The sequence below is a fragment of the Myxine glutinosa genome, chromosome 3 (assembly GCF_964187855.1).
Source record: "Myxine glutinosa chromosome 3, kmMyxGlut1.1, whole genome shotgun sequence".
Taxonomy (NCBI): Eukaryota; Metazoa; Chordata; class Myxini; order Myxiniformes; family Myxinidae; genus Myxine; species Myxine glutinosa.
In genome coordinates this window covers 94,065,227-94,082,200 of record NC_136263.1, presented here as the reverse complement: position 1 = coordinate 94,082,200, position 16,974 = coordinate 94,065,227, and the positions used below count along the sequence as shown (strand labels likewise).

General features: G+C 47.6%; 1 protein-coding gene across 8 annotated transcripts in view; it reads left to right on the top strand.

Annotated features, from left to right (window-relative positions):
* Positions 1–16,974, top strand: part of LOC137423373 (phosphomannomutase 2) — an 85,090-nt gene that overhangs the window by 1,254 nt on the left and 66,862 nt on the right. For 4 of the 8 annotated variants that reach the window (XM_078774293.1, XM_078774289.1, XM_078774288.1 and 1 more), the window contains exon 2: positions 679–797. In XM_078774293.1, the coding sequence (XP_078630419.1) occupies positions 679–797 (119 nt within the window). Of the gene's footprint in view, positions 1–31; positions 207–678; positions 798–16,974 lie in introns of those variants that run through there. The other 4 variants (XM_078774290.1, XM_068110458.2, XM_078774291.1 and 1 more) reach the window with 4 other exon arrangements.

The window sequence follows — 16,974 nt, the reverse complement described above, 5'->3', positions numbered from 1 at the left end:
TCCGCATCTGATGAACGAACCACTTGAGGGAGGAAGAGGGAAAGGTGAAGGTTCAACACCGAGGCCTAAAATGTGGCCATGAATGCGGAAACGTTTGGGCGGAAATCCGGTCAACCGGTTCGGAAGAAGGTTCACGAAGTTCGGTTGACTTCATAGAACTCGGACCCACGACCTTCCAAAGGTACTGCGGGAGCGTTCATCCGAAGGTGAAGAACGGGGATCTGGTTTCACCTGTTCGTTATCGTTACAGTCTTCCCACCTGCGATGTGTTTCATAAACCGACTTTGGTGATTCTGTTGTCCATGTGAAGTCCCGTTGTACAATTTCATCACCATCACATCCTCAAGGCATTCTTCATACTGTATCAGACAAAACGAATGTTTGTACAGACAAAACCAATGTCTGTACGGACAAAACCAATGTCTGTACGGACAAAACCAATGTCTGTACAGACAAAACCAATGTCTGTACAGACAAAACCAATGAAGATGTGAGATGCGAAAGACCATGATTTGGAGATATAGACAAATGAATGATTGATTGATTGATTGATTATTAACATCTGCTTATCGAGGTGGTCATTGCGGCTTCATTTCCATTGTTTTATCTCCTTATCATTTTCCCCATTGTCTTAAAGTTACCTTCCCCTCCAGGTTTAAATACTACCTTGTTTCGTAGGTTCGGCCCAAACGATCCTCGACGACTCCGCAGCGCACACGCGTCACGCGGCCACCATGGCAGACACGCGCACCCTCTGCCTGTTCGATGTGGACGGCACGCTCACAGCACCACGGCAGGTACGGTCACGATTAATGTTAGTAAGCACGCTCACAGCACCACGGCAGGTACGGTCACGATTAATGCTAGTAAGCACGCTCACAGCACCACGGCAGGTACGGTCACGATTAATGCTTGTAAGCACACTCAGCACCACGGCAGGTACGCTCACGATTAATGCTAGTAAGCACGCTCACAGCACCACGGCAGGTACGGTCCCGATTAATGCTTGTAAGCACACTCTCAGCTCCACGTCAGGTACGGTCATGATTAGCGTTTGTAAGCACACTCTCAGCACTACGGCGTGAATGTAAACTTGTAAGCACAATCGGTCCAGATTAATGCTTGTAAGCACGCTCACACCACCGCAGCAGGTACGGTCCCGATTAATGCTTGTAAGACACTCTCAGCACCACGGCAGGTACGGTCATGATTAGCGCTTGCAAGCACGCTCACACCACCGCGGCAGGTACGGTCCCGATTAATGCTTGTAAGCACACTCTCAGCTCCACGGCAGGTACGGTCATGATTAGCGCTTGCAAGCACGCTCACACCACCGCGGCAGGTACGGTCCCGATTAATGCTTGTAAGCACACTCTCAGCTCCACGGCAGGTACGGTAATGATTAGCGCTTGTAAGCATGCTCACACCACGCGGCAGGTACGGTCCCGATTAATGCTTGTAAGCACACTCTCAGCTCCACGTCAGGTACGGTCATGATTAGCGCTGGTAAGCGCGCTCACACCACCTCGGCAGGTACGGTCCCGATTAATGCTTGTAAGCACACTCAGCTCCACGTCAGGTACGGTCATGATTAGCGCTTGTAAGCACGCTCACGCCACCGCGGCAGGTACGTTCCCGATTAATTCTTAGCTCTTTCACGAGCCTCGATTCAGTATACAAAAAAAAAAAAAAAAATGCTTGTAAGCATACTCACAGCATCACGGCAGGTATGGTCACAATTAATGCTTGCAAGCACACTCTCAGCTCCACGTCAGGTACGGTCCCGATTAACGCTTGCAAGCACGCTCACACCACCGCGGCAGGTACAGTCCCGATTAATGCTTGTAAGCACACTCAGCTCCATGGCAGGTACGGTCATGATTAGTGCTTGTAAGCACGCTCACGCCACCGCGGCAGGTACGGTCACGATTAATGCTTGTAAGCATACTCACAGCATCACGGCAGGTATGGTCACAATTAATGCTTGTGAGCACACTCGGCACCATGGCAGGTACGGTCACGATTAATGCTTGGAGGCACACTCTCAGCACCACGGCAGGTACGGTCCCGATTAATGCTTGTAAGCACACTCAGCACCACGGCAGGTTAGGTCCCGATTAATGCTTGTAAGCACACTCTCAGCTCCACGGCAGGTACGGTCATGAATAGCGCTTGCATGCACGCTCACACCACCGCGGCAGGTACGGTCCCGATTAATGCTTGGAAGCACACTCTCAGCTCCACGGCAGGTACGGTCATGATTAGCGCTTGCAAGCACGCTCACACCACCGCGGCAGGTACGGTCCCGATTAATGCTTGTAAGCACACTCACACCACCATGGCAGGTACGGTCCCGATTAATGCTTGTAAGCACACTCAGCACCATGGCAGGTACGCTCATGATTAGCGTTTGTAAGCACACTCAGCACTACGGCATGAATGTAAGCTTGGAAGCACAATCGGTCCAGATTAATGCTTGTAAGCACGCTCACACCACCGCAGCAGGTACGGTCCCGATTAATGCTTGTAAGCACACTCTCAGCACCACGGCAGGTATGGTCATGAATAGCGCTTGCAAGCACGCTCACACCACCCCGGCACGTACGGTCCCAATTAATGCTTGTAAGCACACTCTCAGCACCATGGCAGGTACGGTCCCTATTAATGCTTGTAAGCACACTCTCAGCACCACGGCAGGTACGGTCATGATTAGCGCTTGCAAGCATGCTCACACCACCGCGGCAGGTACGGTCCCTATTAATGCTTGTAAGCACACTCTCAGCACCACGGCAGGTACGGTCATGATTAGCGCTTGCAAGCATGCTCACACCACCGCGGCAGGTACGGTCCCGATTAATGCTTGTAAGCACACTCTCAGCTCCACGGCAGGTACGGTCATGATTAGCGCTTGCAAGCATGCTCACACCTCCGCGGCAGGTACGGTCCCGATTAATGCTTGTAAGCACACTCTCAGCACCATGGCAGGTACGGTCCCTATTAATGCTTGTAAGCACACTCTCAGCACCACGGCAGGTACGGTCATGATTAGCGCTTGCAAGCATGCTCACACCTCCGCGGCAGGTACGGTCCCGATTAATGCTTGTAAGCACACTCTCAGCACCATGGCAGGTACGGTCCCTATTAATGCTTGTAAGCACACTCTCAGCACCACGGCAGGTACGGTCATGATTAGCGCTTGCAAGCATGCTCACACCACCGCGGCAGGTACGGTCCCGATTAATGCTTGTAAGCATGCTCACACCACCGCGGCAGGTACAGTCCCGATTAATGCCTGTAAGCACACTCTCAGCTCCACGTCATGTACGGTCATGATTAGCGCTTGTAAGCACGCTCACACCACCGCAGCAGGTACGGTCACGATTAATGCTTGTAAGCATACTCACAGCATCACGGCAGGTATAGTCACAATTAATGCTTGTAAGCACGCTCACACCACCGCGCGCCGCGGCAGGTACGGTGATGATTAACACTTGTAGGCACGCTCACAGCACCACGGCAGGTACGGTCCCGATTAATGCTTGTAAGCACACTCTCAGCCCCGTGGCAGGTACGGTCCCGATTAACGCTTGTAAGCACACTCTCAGCACCACGGCAGGTACGGTCCCGATTAATGCTTGTAAGCACACTCACACCACTGCGGCAGGTACGGTCACGATTAATGCTAGTAAGCACGCTCACACCACCGTGGCAGGTACAGTGACGATTAATGCTTGTAAGCACGCTCACACCACCGTGGCAGGTACGTACCCGATTAATGCTTGTAGGCACGCTGACAGCATCACTGCAGGTCAGGTCACGATTAGCGCTTGTACGATTCAAACTATCGGATTACATACAATGTGACACCAACCTTGAAATCTGTCTGCTCACCATTCCATTCCAGAAATGCTTTCATTTTCCGATTTACGAACACAAAACTTGCTTTGAAACCACAAAAAGGTCACTTTAACATCCATCAAATCTACTTTTCAACCATGGAATAGCATCCTGAGAGAAGGTAAAAGGACAACATATGACGAATTGACATTGGGGAAATGGGGGCAACATTTGGATGTAACAAGTGTGAGAATGAACTGACAGGAGAGAAGGGGAGATGAGATGAGGGGGGAGGAAGCACAACAACCTGCAAGCAATACGTGAGGATTAGGGTTAACAAGAATAAAAAGCCATAAAATATCATAGCTCCCGTGTTTTTAAGAATTTTGCTGCATGGAGTTAAAGGCCTATCAGTTGGTCATCTTTGGTCGGATAAAAAAAAACAAAAAAAACCCCACCTTTAGAGGCCATTTTTCCCCGCAAAGCGGGGGTTGGCCTTTTTCGGGAACCGTGGTTGTTGTTGTTTTTCGGTCCCCTTTTTGAAGCAATGTTTTACGGCCGGATGCCCTTCCTGACGCCAACCCTTTTTGCCGCCTTTATCGACAAACAGGGAATTACCAGTGAACTGGTACTCAATTAGCCGACCTCGGAAGGATGACAGGCTGAGTCAACTCCCCTGGCGTTAATTCAGCGATCGACCGGGATTCGAACCCAGGATCCTAGGATCCTAAGCCGGCACCCTAGCCACTAGCCCAACACCAGGGTTTGAAAAACAAAATATTTTTCATATGTATACAACAACAACAGCAGGCATTTTAAGGCCATTTTCCCTGCTAGAGCGGGGGTTAGCCTTGCGGTCCCCATGACAATGTTCTCCATTTTGCCCTATTTTCTGCATCTCCCCTTGTTAACCCCCTTGCCCGCATTTCTTCTTCGACCATCTTCAGCCAAGTCTTTCTCGGTCTTCCCCGTCCTCTAGTTCCTTCTACATTCATTTCCATCACTCTTTTCAACCAGTCAATTTCATCCTTCCTCAACACATGACCAAACCATCTCAACCTGTTCCTCTTCACAGCATCAATCACAGGCTCTATTCCCATCATCTTTGGCAATTCATCATTTGTCTTCCTCTCTCTCAACGATACTCCGCACATCCACCGAACCATTCACATTTCCACCCTTTCCAGCCTTCGTTGCTGCTCTACGTTCATTACCCATGTCTCACTCCCATAAATCAAAACACTTCTCACACATGCAGCATACACCTTTCCCTTCAGCTTCAATGACACTCCCCTCCTCGTCAGCACGCCACTCAGTTCCCGAAACTTCTTCCATGCACATCTCACTCGAGCAACCGTTGCCGAGTCTGATCCACCTTATCCATTCAGCATGTCTCCAAGGTAACAAAATGTTTTCACACCTTCCAGTTTCACGCCATCTCCAAGATCCAACTCAACATTTCCTCCATCTGCAGCTCCCTCTGTGCACACCTTACACTTGAATGTAGCTGCCACACTGGTTAATGACCCTCTCATACCACTACATTTTTGATGAATCCACTCAGCGCACATTGTACATTGAATGGAATTCACTCCGACACCCTTACTGCACACAGCACACGGCCACTTCCCAGTTCTTTCCACCTCACCACATGCTTTACCACTTGCCATCACCTTCGTCTTTCCTATATTCACCTTCAGACTTTTTGTCTCCATACATTCCTTCCACTTGTTCATCTTCTCCTTCAGTCCATCCATACTTTCCGCAATCAACACCAGATCATCTGCATACAACAACTCCCACGGTAAACCCTCCTTTACGTTCTGAGCCAGCACCTCCATCACAGCTACAAATAGTAGTGGACTTAGTACCGACCCCTGATGCACTCCCACCTTCACCTCAAACTCACCACTGTTCCCGCCCTTCGTCCTTTCAGCTGTGCGCGCTCTTTTGTACATTGCCATCACTACTCTGATCAACCATTCCTCCACTCCTAACTTCCTCAATGCCCAATGCCCATGTCACTACTTCACGTGGAACCCTATCGAATGCTTTCTCCAGATCAACAAACCCAAGAAACAACTTCTTCCTCTTCTCCATATACTTCTCCTGCAACTGCCTCACAATAAAAAGCGCGTCTGTCGTTCCTCTTCCTGGCATAAATCCAAACTGCATTTCGTCAATCTTCACTTTCTTCCTTATCCTCCTCTCCAACACCCTTTCCAATACCTTCATTCCATGCTCCAATAACTTTATCGCTCGATACGAGCCACAGTCCAGAGGGTCACCTTTCCCCTTGTATGGAGGGACGAGGGTACTCAGTTCCCAAGCCACTGGAATGCGGCCTTCTTTCACCACCAGATTGCAGATCTCCGTCATTCTCTTCACACCCCAATTTCCCGCTGCCTTCAACATATCTCCCACAACTCCCGTCGGCCCTCCCGCTTTTCTACTCTTCATTGCTTTTATCGCTTCCTCAACTTCCTTCTCGGTTATCTTCTCTGCCAGTCCTAAAACTGGGTTACTCTCTATGTTGCCATCCCATTCATTCTCTGCATTCAACAGTATTTCCATATATCTCTTCCATCTTCCTTTAATTCCATCTGGGTCCACAACGATTTGTCCCACTTCATCCTTCAAGCAACTCACCCCTATCACATCACACCTCTCTTTCGCTATCTGCTTTGCAATCCTGAATGCAGCTCTCTGACCCTCTTTCGAATCCAAGCGTTCTCCGAACATGTTCCTACATGCCTCCTGTGCCTTTGCTACCTCTTTCTTTGCAGCCTTCTTGGCTGCCTTATAACTTTCATGCTCTGCCTTTTCTGCCCCCATACCTTTTGCCTTCTGCCACTCCTTGAACTTCTTCCTCTTCTCGTCAATCTTCTTTCCAACTTCATCATCCCACCACCATGTTTCTGAGTGCCTCGGTGGTCCTTTTGTCCATCCACATACCTCACCAACAGCTCCCAACAGACTATCTTTCATTGACATCCAACCACTTTCAAGCTCAACCACATAATCCTCCACCATACTCAGCCTCTCTTTTAATGCCTCCCTCACTGTCACCTCTTTCAACCTCCACACCTTCATTCTCGGTTGGTACTTCACCCGCCGAGCTCTCCTCGCACCTTTCACCCTTATGTCGCAGACAACCAAGTGGTGCTGTGAAACAGCCTCGTCCCCCGGGATCACCTTTGTATCCCGGAGGTGCCCCCTATCTCGCCTACGCACCAGCAGGTAGTCGACGGTTGTCGTCGACCCACCTGACGTGTATGTAACAAGCTTATTATCCTCTTTCTGGAACTGAGTATTACAAATCAACAAATCAGCTCCATCAGCAAACGCAAAAATCCTTTCACCTTCTCCATTTCTCACACCATATCCGTAACCCCCATGAACTCCCTCAAAACCGTCCATACTCTTTCCCACATGTCCATTTAGGTCTCTTCCTACCACAACAACTTCCTCATCTTTCACGTTTTCCATCAGCTTCTCTATAGCACACCAGAACTTGTCCTTCTCTTCATCGCTCCGACCAACCTGCGGAGCATATCCCGAGTTGATGTTCACCAAGAGCTTTCCAATCATCATTTTCACAATCAACCTTTCACTCACTCTAGTCACACTCACCACACTGTCTACAAACGCCTCAGAAAACAGCACACCAACACCATTCATGCCCTCCGGGCACCCATGCCACACAAACTTGTATTTCTGTCCCTGCCTACCCTTCACCATTCTCACACCACTTCCCTTCCATCTCGTCTCCTGCACACAGCATATATCCATTCTTCTTCTGACCAATACTTTCCACCACTTCTCCTGATCTCCCTGTCATTGTCCCTACATTCCATGTCCCAAATCTCAGAAACCGATCTCCACTTCGGGCATCAGACGTTTCGTCGTCATAAATGGAATGATTTCCACCCTTGCTTCGATCGGGTTCCCCACCTTGAGTTTTGTCGAGAGGGAGTGGGGTCCCCCACGGGGTACTTCGGGCTGTACCCTGCCCATATGTAGACGTAATTGTCATGGTTCTCTTTTTGAGGCAATGTTTTTATGGCCGGATGCCCTTCCTGACGCCAACCCTTTTAGTCGCCTCTTACGACACGCAGGGATACGGTGTACCTATTTTAAACCGGGGTACACACCGGGTCCGGGGTACACACCGGGTATTTTTCATATGTATACTCTCATGTATTGTCTTTGTGCCAAGTTTGAACAAAATCCGTCCATGCATGTACAAGAAATGGTTGGGGACACGTATAAGTACAAAATGGCCGCCAGTCGGCCATCTTGGATCTGATCTCGAGACAAAATGACGTGCATATGTAACCCGTCATTCATTATCTGTGTGCCAAGTTTGAACAAGATCGGTAAATGAATGTGCGGGAAATGGTTGAGGACGTTTTCAATATCGGGGTTTTTAAAACTAAAATTGCCGCCAGTCTACCAGTCTGCCATTTTTGATCAGATCACAAAATAAAGTGAGGTGCACATGTATGCCATCATGTATCATGCTTGTGCCAAGTTTGAACAAAATGGGACCATGCATGTTCAAGAAATGGTTGGACACGTTTAAGTAACAAAATGGCCGCCAGGCGGCCATCTTGGATCTGATCTTGAAAGAAAATGACATGCATATGTAAGACATCCTGCGTTATCTGTGTGCAAAGTTTGAACAACATTGGTAAACACATATCCGAGAAATGGTTGAGGCCGTGGTCACTAACTTTTTTTCTACAACTGAAATGGCCGCCAGTCGGCCACCTTTGATTACATCGTGGAACCAAATGATGTGTATATGTATACCGTCATGTATTGTCTTTTTACCAAGTATGAACAAAATTGTTCCATACATCTCCGAGATATGGTTGCTGACGCACGGACGGATGGGCGAGACCCAATCCATAAGCCCCCCTTTCGGACAAAGCCCAAGGGAGCTAATAATGATGGTAGAAGAAGTGCACTTGCTAGTTTTTATTGTGAGTTTTCTCGACAAATGTCCATTTGTATCTGTTTGTAATCTTGTACTCATTTCTCATACTCCAATCTGTAATATTGTCCATGTTGAATTTCGTATTCTAGTTTTCAATGCCCCAAGCTTAGCTATTTGCTTTATCAAGCGGTTTAGCGTGTTCTGATGTTGCTTTCCTTGGCGGAATAATAATAATAATAATAATAATAATAATAATAATAATAATGCATTTATTTTATATCGCGCTTTTCAGGAAGCCCAAAGACGCTTTGACAGAGTGCAAAACATAATGCATACAACAACCACAACATGCATTTTAAAGGCCATTTTCCCTGCTAGAGCGGGGGTTAGCCTTGCGGTCCCCATGACAATCTTCTCCATTTTGCCCTATTTTCTGCATCTCTCCTTGTTAATCCCCTTGCCCGCATTTCTTCTTCCACCATCTTTAGCCAAGTCTTTCTCGGTCTTCCCCGTCTTCTACTTCCTTCTACATTCATTTCCATCACTCTTCTCAACCAGTCAATTTCATCCTTCCTCAACACATGACCAAACCATCTCAACCTGTTCCTCTTCACGGCATCAATCACAGGCTCTATTCCCATCATCTTTCGCAATTCATCATTTGTCTTCCTCTCTCTCAACGATACTCCGCACATCCGTCGAACCATTCGCATTTCCACCCTTTCCAACCTTCGTTGCTGCTCTACGTTCATTACCCATGTCTCGCTCCCATAAATCATAACACTTCTCACACATGCAGCATACACCTTTCCCTTCAGTTTCAACGACACTCCCCTCATCATCAGCACGCTACTCAGTTCCCGAAACTTCTTCCATGCACATCTCACTCGAGCAACCGTTGCCGAGTCTGATCCACCTTCTCCATTCAGCACGTCTCCGAGGTAGCAAAATGTTTTCACACCTTCCAGCTTCACGCCATCTCCAAGATCCAACTCAACATTTCCTCCATCTGCAGCTCCCTCTGTGCACACCTTACATTTGAATGTAGCTGCCACACTGGTTAATGACTCTCTCAGACCACTACATTTTTGATGAACCCACTCAGCGCACATTGTACACTGAATGGAGTTCACTCCAACACCCTTCCTACACACAGCACAGGGCCACTTCCCAGTTCTTTCCACCTCACCACATGCTTTACCACTTGCCATCACCTTCGTCTTTCCGATATTCACCTTCAGACCTTTTGTCTCCATACATTCCTTCCACGTGTTCATCTTTTCCTTCAGTCCATCCATACTTTCCGCAATCAACACCAGATCATCTGCATACAACAACTCCCACGGTAAACCCTCCTTTACGTTCTGAGCCAGCACCTCCATCACAGCTACAAATAGTAGTGGACTTAGTACCGACCCCTGATGCACTCCCACTTTCACCTCAAACTCACCACTGTTTCCGTCCTTCGTCCTTACAGCTGTGCGTGCTCTTTTGTACATTGCCATCACTACTCTGATCAACCATTCCTCCACTCCTAACTTCCTCAATGCCCATGTCAATACTTTGCGTGGAACCCGATCGAATGCTTTCTCCAGATCAACAAACCCAAGAAACAACTTCGTCCTCTTCTCCATGTACTTCTCCTGCAACTGTCTCACAATGAAAAGCACGTCTGTCGTTCCTCTTCCTGGCATGAATCCAAACTGCATTTCGTCGATCTTCACTTTCTTCCTTATCCTCCTCTCCAACACCCTTTCCAATACCTTCATTCCATGCTCCAATAACTTTATCGCTCGGTACGAGCCACACTCCAGAGGGTCACCTTTCCCCTTGTATAGAGGGTCGAGGGTACTCAGTTCCCAATCCACTGGAATGCAGCCTTCTTTCACCACCAGATTACAGATCTCTGTCATAGCAAAACATAATGCATAGCAAAACATAAAAACAATTGCAAAAAAAGAAGAATCAATAGGGAAATATTCAAAGCACAAAGGAGGGAGAAGGAGAGGAGATAGTCAGGGGTTAGATGCTGTGGGTTAAATGTTGAATGCAGTGTTGAACAGGTGGGTCTTGAGTGATGTTTTGAATGTGGTGAGTGAGGAGGAGTCTCTGATGGTGAGAGGTAGTGAGTTCCAGAGGGTGGGAGCAGCGATGGAGAAGGCCCTGTCCCCCCAGGATCTGAATTTGGTCCGGATGGGGGGGGGGGGGGTGGGGGGAGGAGGTTGGTACCAGCAGACCGGAGGTTCCGGGTGGGAGTGTGTCTGGAGAGGAGGTCAGCCAGGTAGGATGGGGCCAGGTTATGGAGGGCTTTGTAGGTCAAGAGGAGGATTTTGTACTGGATTCTCTGGGAGATGGGGAGCCAGTGAAGCTTGTAAAGGACGGGGGTGATGTGGTCACGGGTCCGGGAATGGGTGAGTAGACGGGCAGCGGAGTTCTGAATGTATTGGAGTTTATTGGTGATTGTTGAGGGTGAACCATAAAGGAGGCTATTGCAGTAGTCCAGACGGGAAGTGATGAAGGCGTGGATGAGGGTTTCTGCAGCCACGGAGGAGAGGGATGGACGGAGACGGGCGATGTTTTACAGGTGAAAGAAGGCTGTCTTTGTGATCTGTTTCGTGTATTTGTCGAAGGAGAGTGTTTGGTCAAAGATGATGCCAAGATTCCGGATGTGAGGGGAGGTGGATACTGGGATACCGTCGATGTTGAGGGCAAAGTAATGGGTGGATTTGGTGAGAGTTTTTGGGCCAATGATGATTATTTCAGATTTAGCATAGTTAAGTTTGAGGAAGTTGATTTGAAGCCAGGATTTTATTTCAGTGATGCAGTTTGTCAGGATAGAGTGGGTGGCCGTGGAGATGGACTTGGTGGAGATGAAAAGCTGGATGTCATCGGCAAAGCAGTGGAATTGGAGACCATGACGGTGGATTAAGTGACCGAGGGGGGACAGGTAAAGGATGAAGAGGAGGGGGCCAAGAACTGAACCTTGGGGGACACCTTGGGGGAGGGGAGCAGTGGGGGATTTGCAGTTATTGATGGAGATGAACTGGCGTCTGTCAGAGAGGTATGTTTTAATCCAAGAGAGGGCAGTGCCGGTAATGTTAAAGGTGGTTTCAAGTCGGGTGAGGAGGATGGTGTGATCGATGGTGTCAAAGGCGGCGCTGAGGTCGAGGAGGATGAGAATGTTGAGGTTGCCAGCGTCAGAGGAGAGGAGAAGGTCATTGGTGATTTTGAGGAGAGCAGTTTCAGTACTGTGGTTGGAGCGGAATCCGGATTGGAATGTTTCATACAGGTTATTGGCAGAGAGGTGATGTTTGAGTTGAGTGACTACAGCGCGTTCCAAAACTTTTGACAGAAAGGGTAGGTTGGAGATGGGTCTGAAGTTATTTAGGGTGTCAGGGTTTAGTCCAGGTTTTTTCAGAATGGGGGTAACAGCAGCAATTTTGAGGGATGGTTTGACGATGCTTGTAGACAGGGAGGAGTTTATTGTTGCAATGATAAGTGGAGAGAGAGCAGGAAGGGAGGCCTTGACAAAGCTGGAGGGGATGGGGTCAAGAGTGCAGGTGGCATTTTCATTCCTATGAGGAGTTCAGAGAGGTCAGTAGGGGAGACTGGGGAGAATTGAGACAGGGGATGGCAGGATAAGGGGGGGGCAGGTGGCTTTGAGGGGGAGCGGGTGCGGCGGTGGTCAAGCTGTTGTAGATGTTTTCAATTTTGCGTTGGAAGAATGAAAGGAAGGAGATGCAGTTGTCTACTGTGAATGACTGGGTGGTGGTGTTCAGGGGGCTGAGGAGTTTATTTATTGTAGAGAAGAGTGCTTTTGGGTTTCCGGAGCCAGAGTGGATAATTTGAGAGTAGTAGGCGGAGCGGGCGCGGGAGAGGGCATCTTTATTGTGTTGTAGGTGGTCCTTGTAGGCCTGGGAGTGAACTGTGAGACCTGTTTTATTGCGGAGTCTTTCAAGTTGGCGAGCATGAGTTTTCATCAGGCGGAGTTCAGGGGTAAACCAGGGAGCAGAATGGGTGAAAGAAACTGTTTTGGTTTTCATAGGCGCAAGCTGGTCAAGGCAGGAGGAGAGAGTGTGGATGTAGTAGTCAGTGAGGTCAGAAGGGGTGTGGAGGTCAACGAAGGGAGAAGTGGACATTTTTTCAGAGAGGGTGGATGAGAATGAGGTAGGTGAAAGAGCGTTTAGCTTACGGAAGTTGATAGTGCGATAATGCCTTGGTGCTGGGGTGGGGATGTTGATGGTCAGAGTGATGGCTAGTTGGTCAGAGAGGGTGAGGTCGGAGCCAGAGAGATGGTGCAAAATTAGTCCAGTAGAGCAGACAAGGTCCAAAATGTGACCATGGTTATGGGTAGGAAAGTTGACATGTTGAGTGAGGTTAAAGCAGGTGAGTAAATCAGTGAAGTCAGTGGTTATCGTGGAGTCAGTGGAGTCCATGTGGATATTGAAATCACCAAGGAGGAGGATTGAGGGGGAGAGGGAACATAGCTGGGTCAGAAAGTAGGAGAAGTCAGACAGGAATGATGGGTGTGGTTTGGGAGGGCGGTAGACAACAGCCATGACTGACTGTGTGTGACCAGAGAGTTTAAAAGCCAGGTGTTCAAAGGATGGAGCAGAGGCGATGGAGATGAGGCTGGTCCTGCATTCTTGCATTCTTGCAGGAATAAACTGCATTCTTGTTGTTTATTATCCAAGCCTTGTTTATCGTGATCCTTAATCTGTACACACATAACATCTTCAACAATAACAAGCTCTTGTGCTATTGTTTTATTATCTAATATTTGAAGGTGACTGATTGCACACATTAAGCATTAATCACGATGACAAATCGACACATTACATGGGATTTCAACATGGAGTCACAGCGTTATGAAGCATAAGCACATTGTGCGATAGGCAGCAATGTCACCATGTAGTAATGTAGCTGGCACAGAGGAGGTTTTAGAAATGCAAGTTAATATTTCCTGAGAAGTAATGATAGTGTCATCTTACTATAATTCACCAAATGTCCGTCTGTCCGTTCAAATGTACCGCAAAAACGGCTCAATCGATCGCAACGATATTTTGGGTGGGTATTCCTGGGACCCCTGGGAGTAAAATAGGCTATATTGTTTTCCAAGTTTTCCAATTTTCCAGTTTTTCCAAACACGATGGAATAATATTTATCGATATGAACAGTGATGTGGCTTTTATTGAAATTCTACGTACCAGGAGAGAGTAGATCGACTCCTGACGAACTCTTCCTATATAAACGTGCGGCTCCGAAGTAACAAGGCAGCGTGTGCAAAGTGACTGAGAAACAGGTGTAGCGGCCACTTCCGTGTTACAGATTCGGCGCGCACTCTTCACACATGAACATGTGACTGAGAAAGACGTGTAGCGGCCGCTTCCGTTTTGCAGAATTCAATCTTTTTTCAAAATGGGCACCATGTACTGTTTAGATTTTGATGATTTGCGTGTGATATGATTTAACGGATGTTTATATGAATCGTTTAAAATTTAAAAGCTTTCAATTTCTGATATTTTGCCTTTTCATTTGGGCCTCCCAATTGAAGCCCCGCCCACAGGGCGAGTACTGTTGCTAGTTCATAGAATCCTTAACATAATTCATGTGTGTGTGTGTGTGTGTGTGTGTGTGTGTGTGTGTGTGTGTGTGTGTGTGTGTGTGTGTGTGTGTGTGTGTGTGTGTGTGTGTGTGTGTTTTTGTCATGCTACTCCTCCTACAGTTCCTTGCCAATTACATCCAGACATGCTACATGGGATCAGCATGACCCCATTTAGTGTATAGGGTTGATTTTGTCTTTGCCTGTGGTCTTGGGGGACGGGGAAGGGGTACGACTACACCAATTCTCTATGTAAATGTGTATCATGTAGCACCACCTCCATGTGGGATAGGGCATTACAAGTCCCCACCTTTCACCGGACAGTATTCCTGTTTCCAGGGCATTGAGAAGTTTTGAAGTACAGTATAAGCAGTACTGCAGGCATGTTTTTGCGTCATGCATGTAACATAGGTTTTTTTCGGAGCAATTGAGGCAGCTGTCAGTTGCCTGTACACAGCTTAAATCAAGGTACCGTATGTGTCAGAAGAACATGTTGCATGCTTGGAACATGATTGCCTGGAGGGTGGGTACTCTCGTTGTATGTACTAGGGCATGCCCGTACTATATATCTATCTATAATTCCAGCAATCTCTGTGTGTCTGTCTGTGTGTCTGTGACCGCTGTTTCTCGACAACCACGGGTCCGATATACTTGAAACTTGCCAGGTATATTGCTGGGGACCCGAGGATGTGCCTTTTCAAGGTTTGTAATTAATCGGACAAGTACCTACCGAGCTATGTCCAAAAAACGCTTCAACCAATCAGAGAGCAGCGAGCTATCACGTGTGCCGAACCGTTAATGCAATGCAAGCGTTAATGCGTTAATGCAAGGCTTTTCTTTTTTTCCCTCTTCTCTTTCTACTTTTCCTTGCGATTAAATTGCAAACAGCCAAAATACGTTGGCGCTAATTGAATAATTGGCCATTAACACTAAAATAATCGTAACTGCGATATGCCAACTTCCGGACAGTGCAGCCTTCCATGTTGTTGTTGTTTGCAGCAGCTGTTTGCAGCAAGGCAAGGCTTTTCAACTATGTTGCCGTTAAACTATGTTTTAAAACGAATTCAAACTGCGATTAAATTAAAACGATTCATCCTAACTGCGATTTGCGAACTTCCGGACAGTGACGACTTATCTTCCGGCAGCCAATCACAGAACGCTCTGTTGCGTAGGCGTGGCCGATGTGAGACGAGCGGAGCTGAGCGCGTTACGAGCTGACCGCCATTACGGTACGTAATTCGATTTCTTATGCGCATTATTTCTCCCAATTCAGTCAGAGCGAAGGGCGGAAGCGAAGAGCGTTGCTTTTTTTGTTTACGGGCGTACGGGCGGGGTAGAGCGTACGGGTAGCGTTTTTTATTTTTTTTGGCCACGGAACGGGCACCCACGTACGGGCAATGCCCTAGTATATCTAAAATTATATCCCCCCCCTCTATTTACATGAAATGGTTTGGTCCAAAGCGAACGGCCTGCGAGTACGGTGACAATCCCCCCCCTCTATTTACATGAAATGGTTTGGTCCAAAGCGAACGGCTTGCGAGTACGGTGACAATCCCCCCCCTCTATTTACATGAAATGGTTTGGTCCAAAGCGAACGGCTTGCGAGTACGGTGACAATCCCCCCCCTCTATTTACATGCAATGGTTTGGTCCAAAGCGAACGGCTTGCGGAGTTTGGTTAAGAAATCGCCATTGCTCGGTAACTACTTGTCCGATTAATATGAAACCTTGAAAAGGCACATCCTCGGGTCCCCAGCAATATACCTGGCAAGTTTCAAGTATATCGGACCCGTGGTTGTCGAGAAACAGCGGTCACAGACAAACACACAGACACACAGACACACAGACACACAGACACACAGACACACAGAGATTACTGGAATTATAGATAGATATAGGACAAATACATTTGTATAGGTAATAATTATAGCTACCTATATCTATACTAACAAGTAATAAAAAAACATTTAAGAGAATGTAAAGAGATGTAGGGATGTCACTCCAAAAAGTATGTAAACAAGGTAGGGATGATCACAAGAAATGATCATGTGAAACCATCCTTACATCTTCCCATGAATAACGTTTGTCCCCAGAAAAACCACGGTGTGTGTGTGTGTTTGTGTTTGTTTGTTTGTGTTTGTTTGTTTGTGTGTTGTTGGTTGTTATCTCCGTATGTGGGTTTCAGAAGGTGGAACAGAGACCAACCAAGTCTCAAAGTATACTTCTCTATGAGCATGTGTTAGTATATGCGTGTTATTACCATGGCCCTCGCTAACTAATTGCATTAACAGGAAATAGTACGAACCCAACTCTCTGCCTATGGCATCACAGACCAATTCCACACATGGCATACTGATACTGACTTCCTATACTCTCGTAGCCGACGTGTGGCTCTCAATGGAATTCTTTCATCTCCTCTCCCCGTCAAGGTTGGAGTTCCCCAAGGCAGTGTTCTGTGTCCAGTCCCATTTCTAATCTTCATTAATGATCTCCCTGACTCTCTGGAAAATCCTCTTTATATATTTTCTGATGACTCCACCCTCTGCCATGCCATCCACATCCTTCAGACAGGCAGGCAGCAGCCTCTTCCCTCT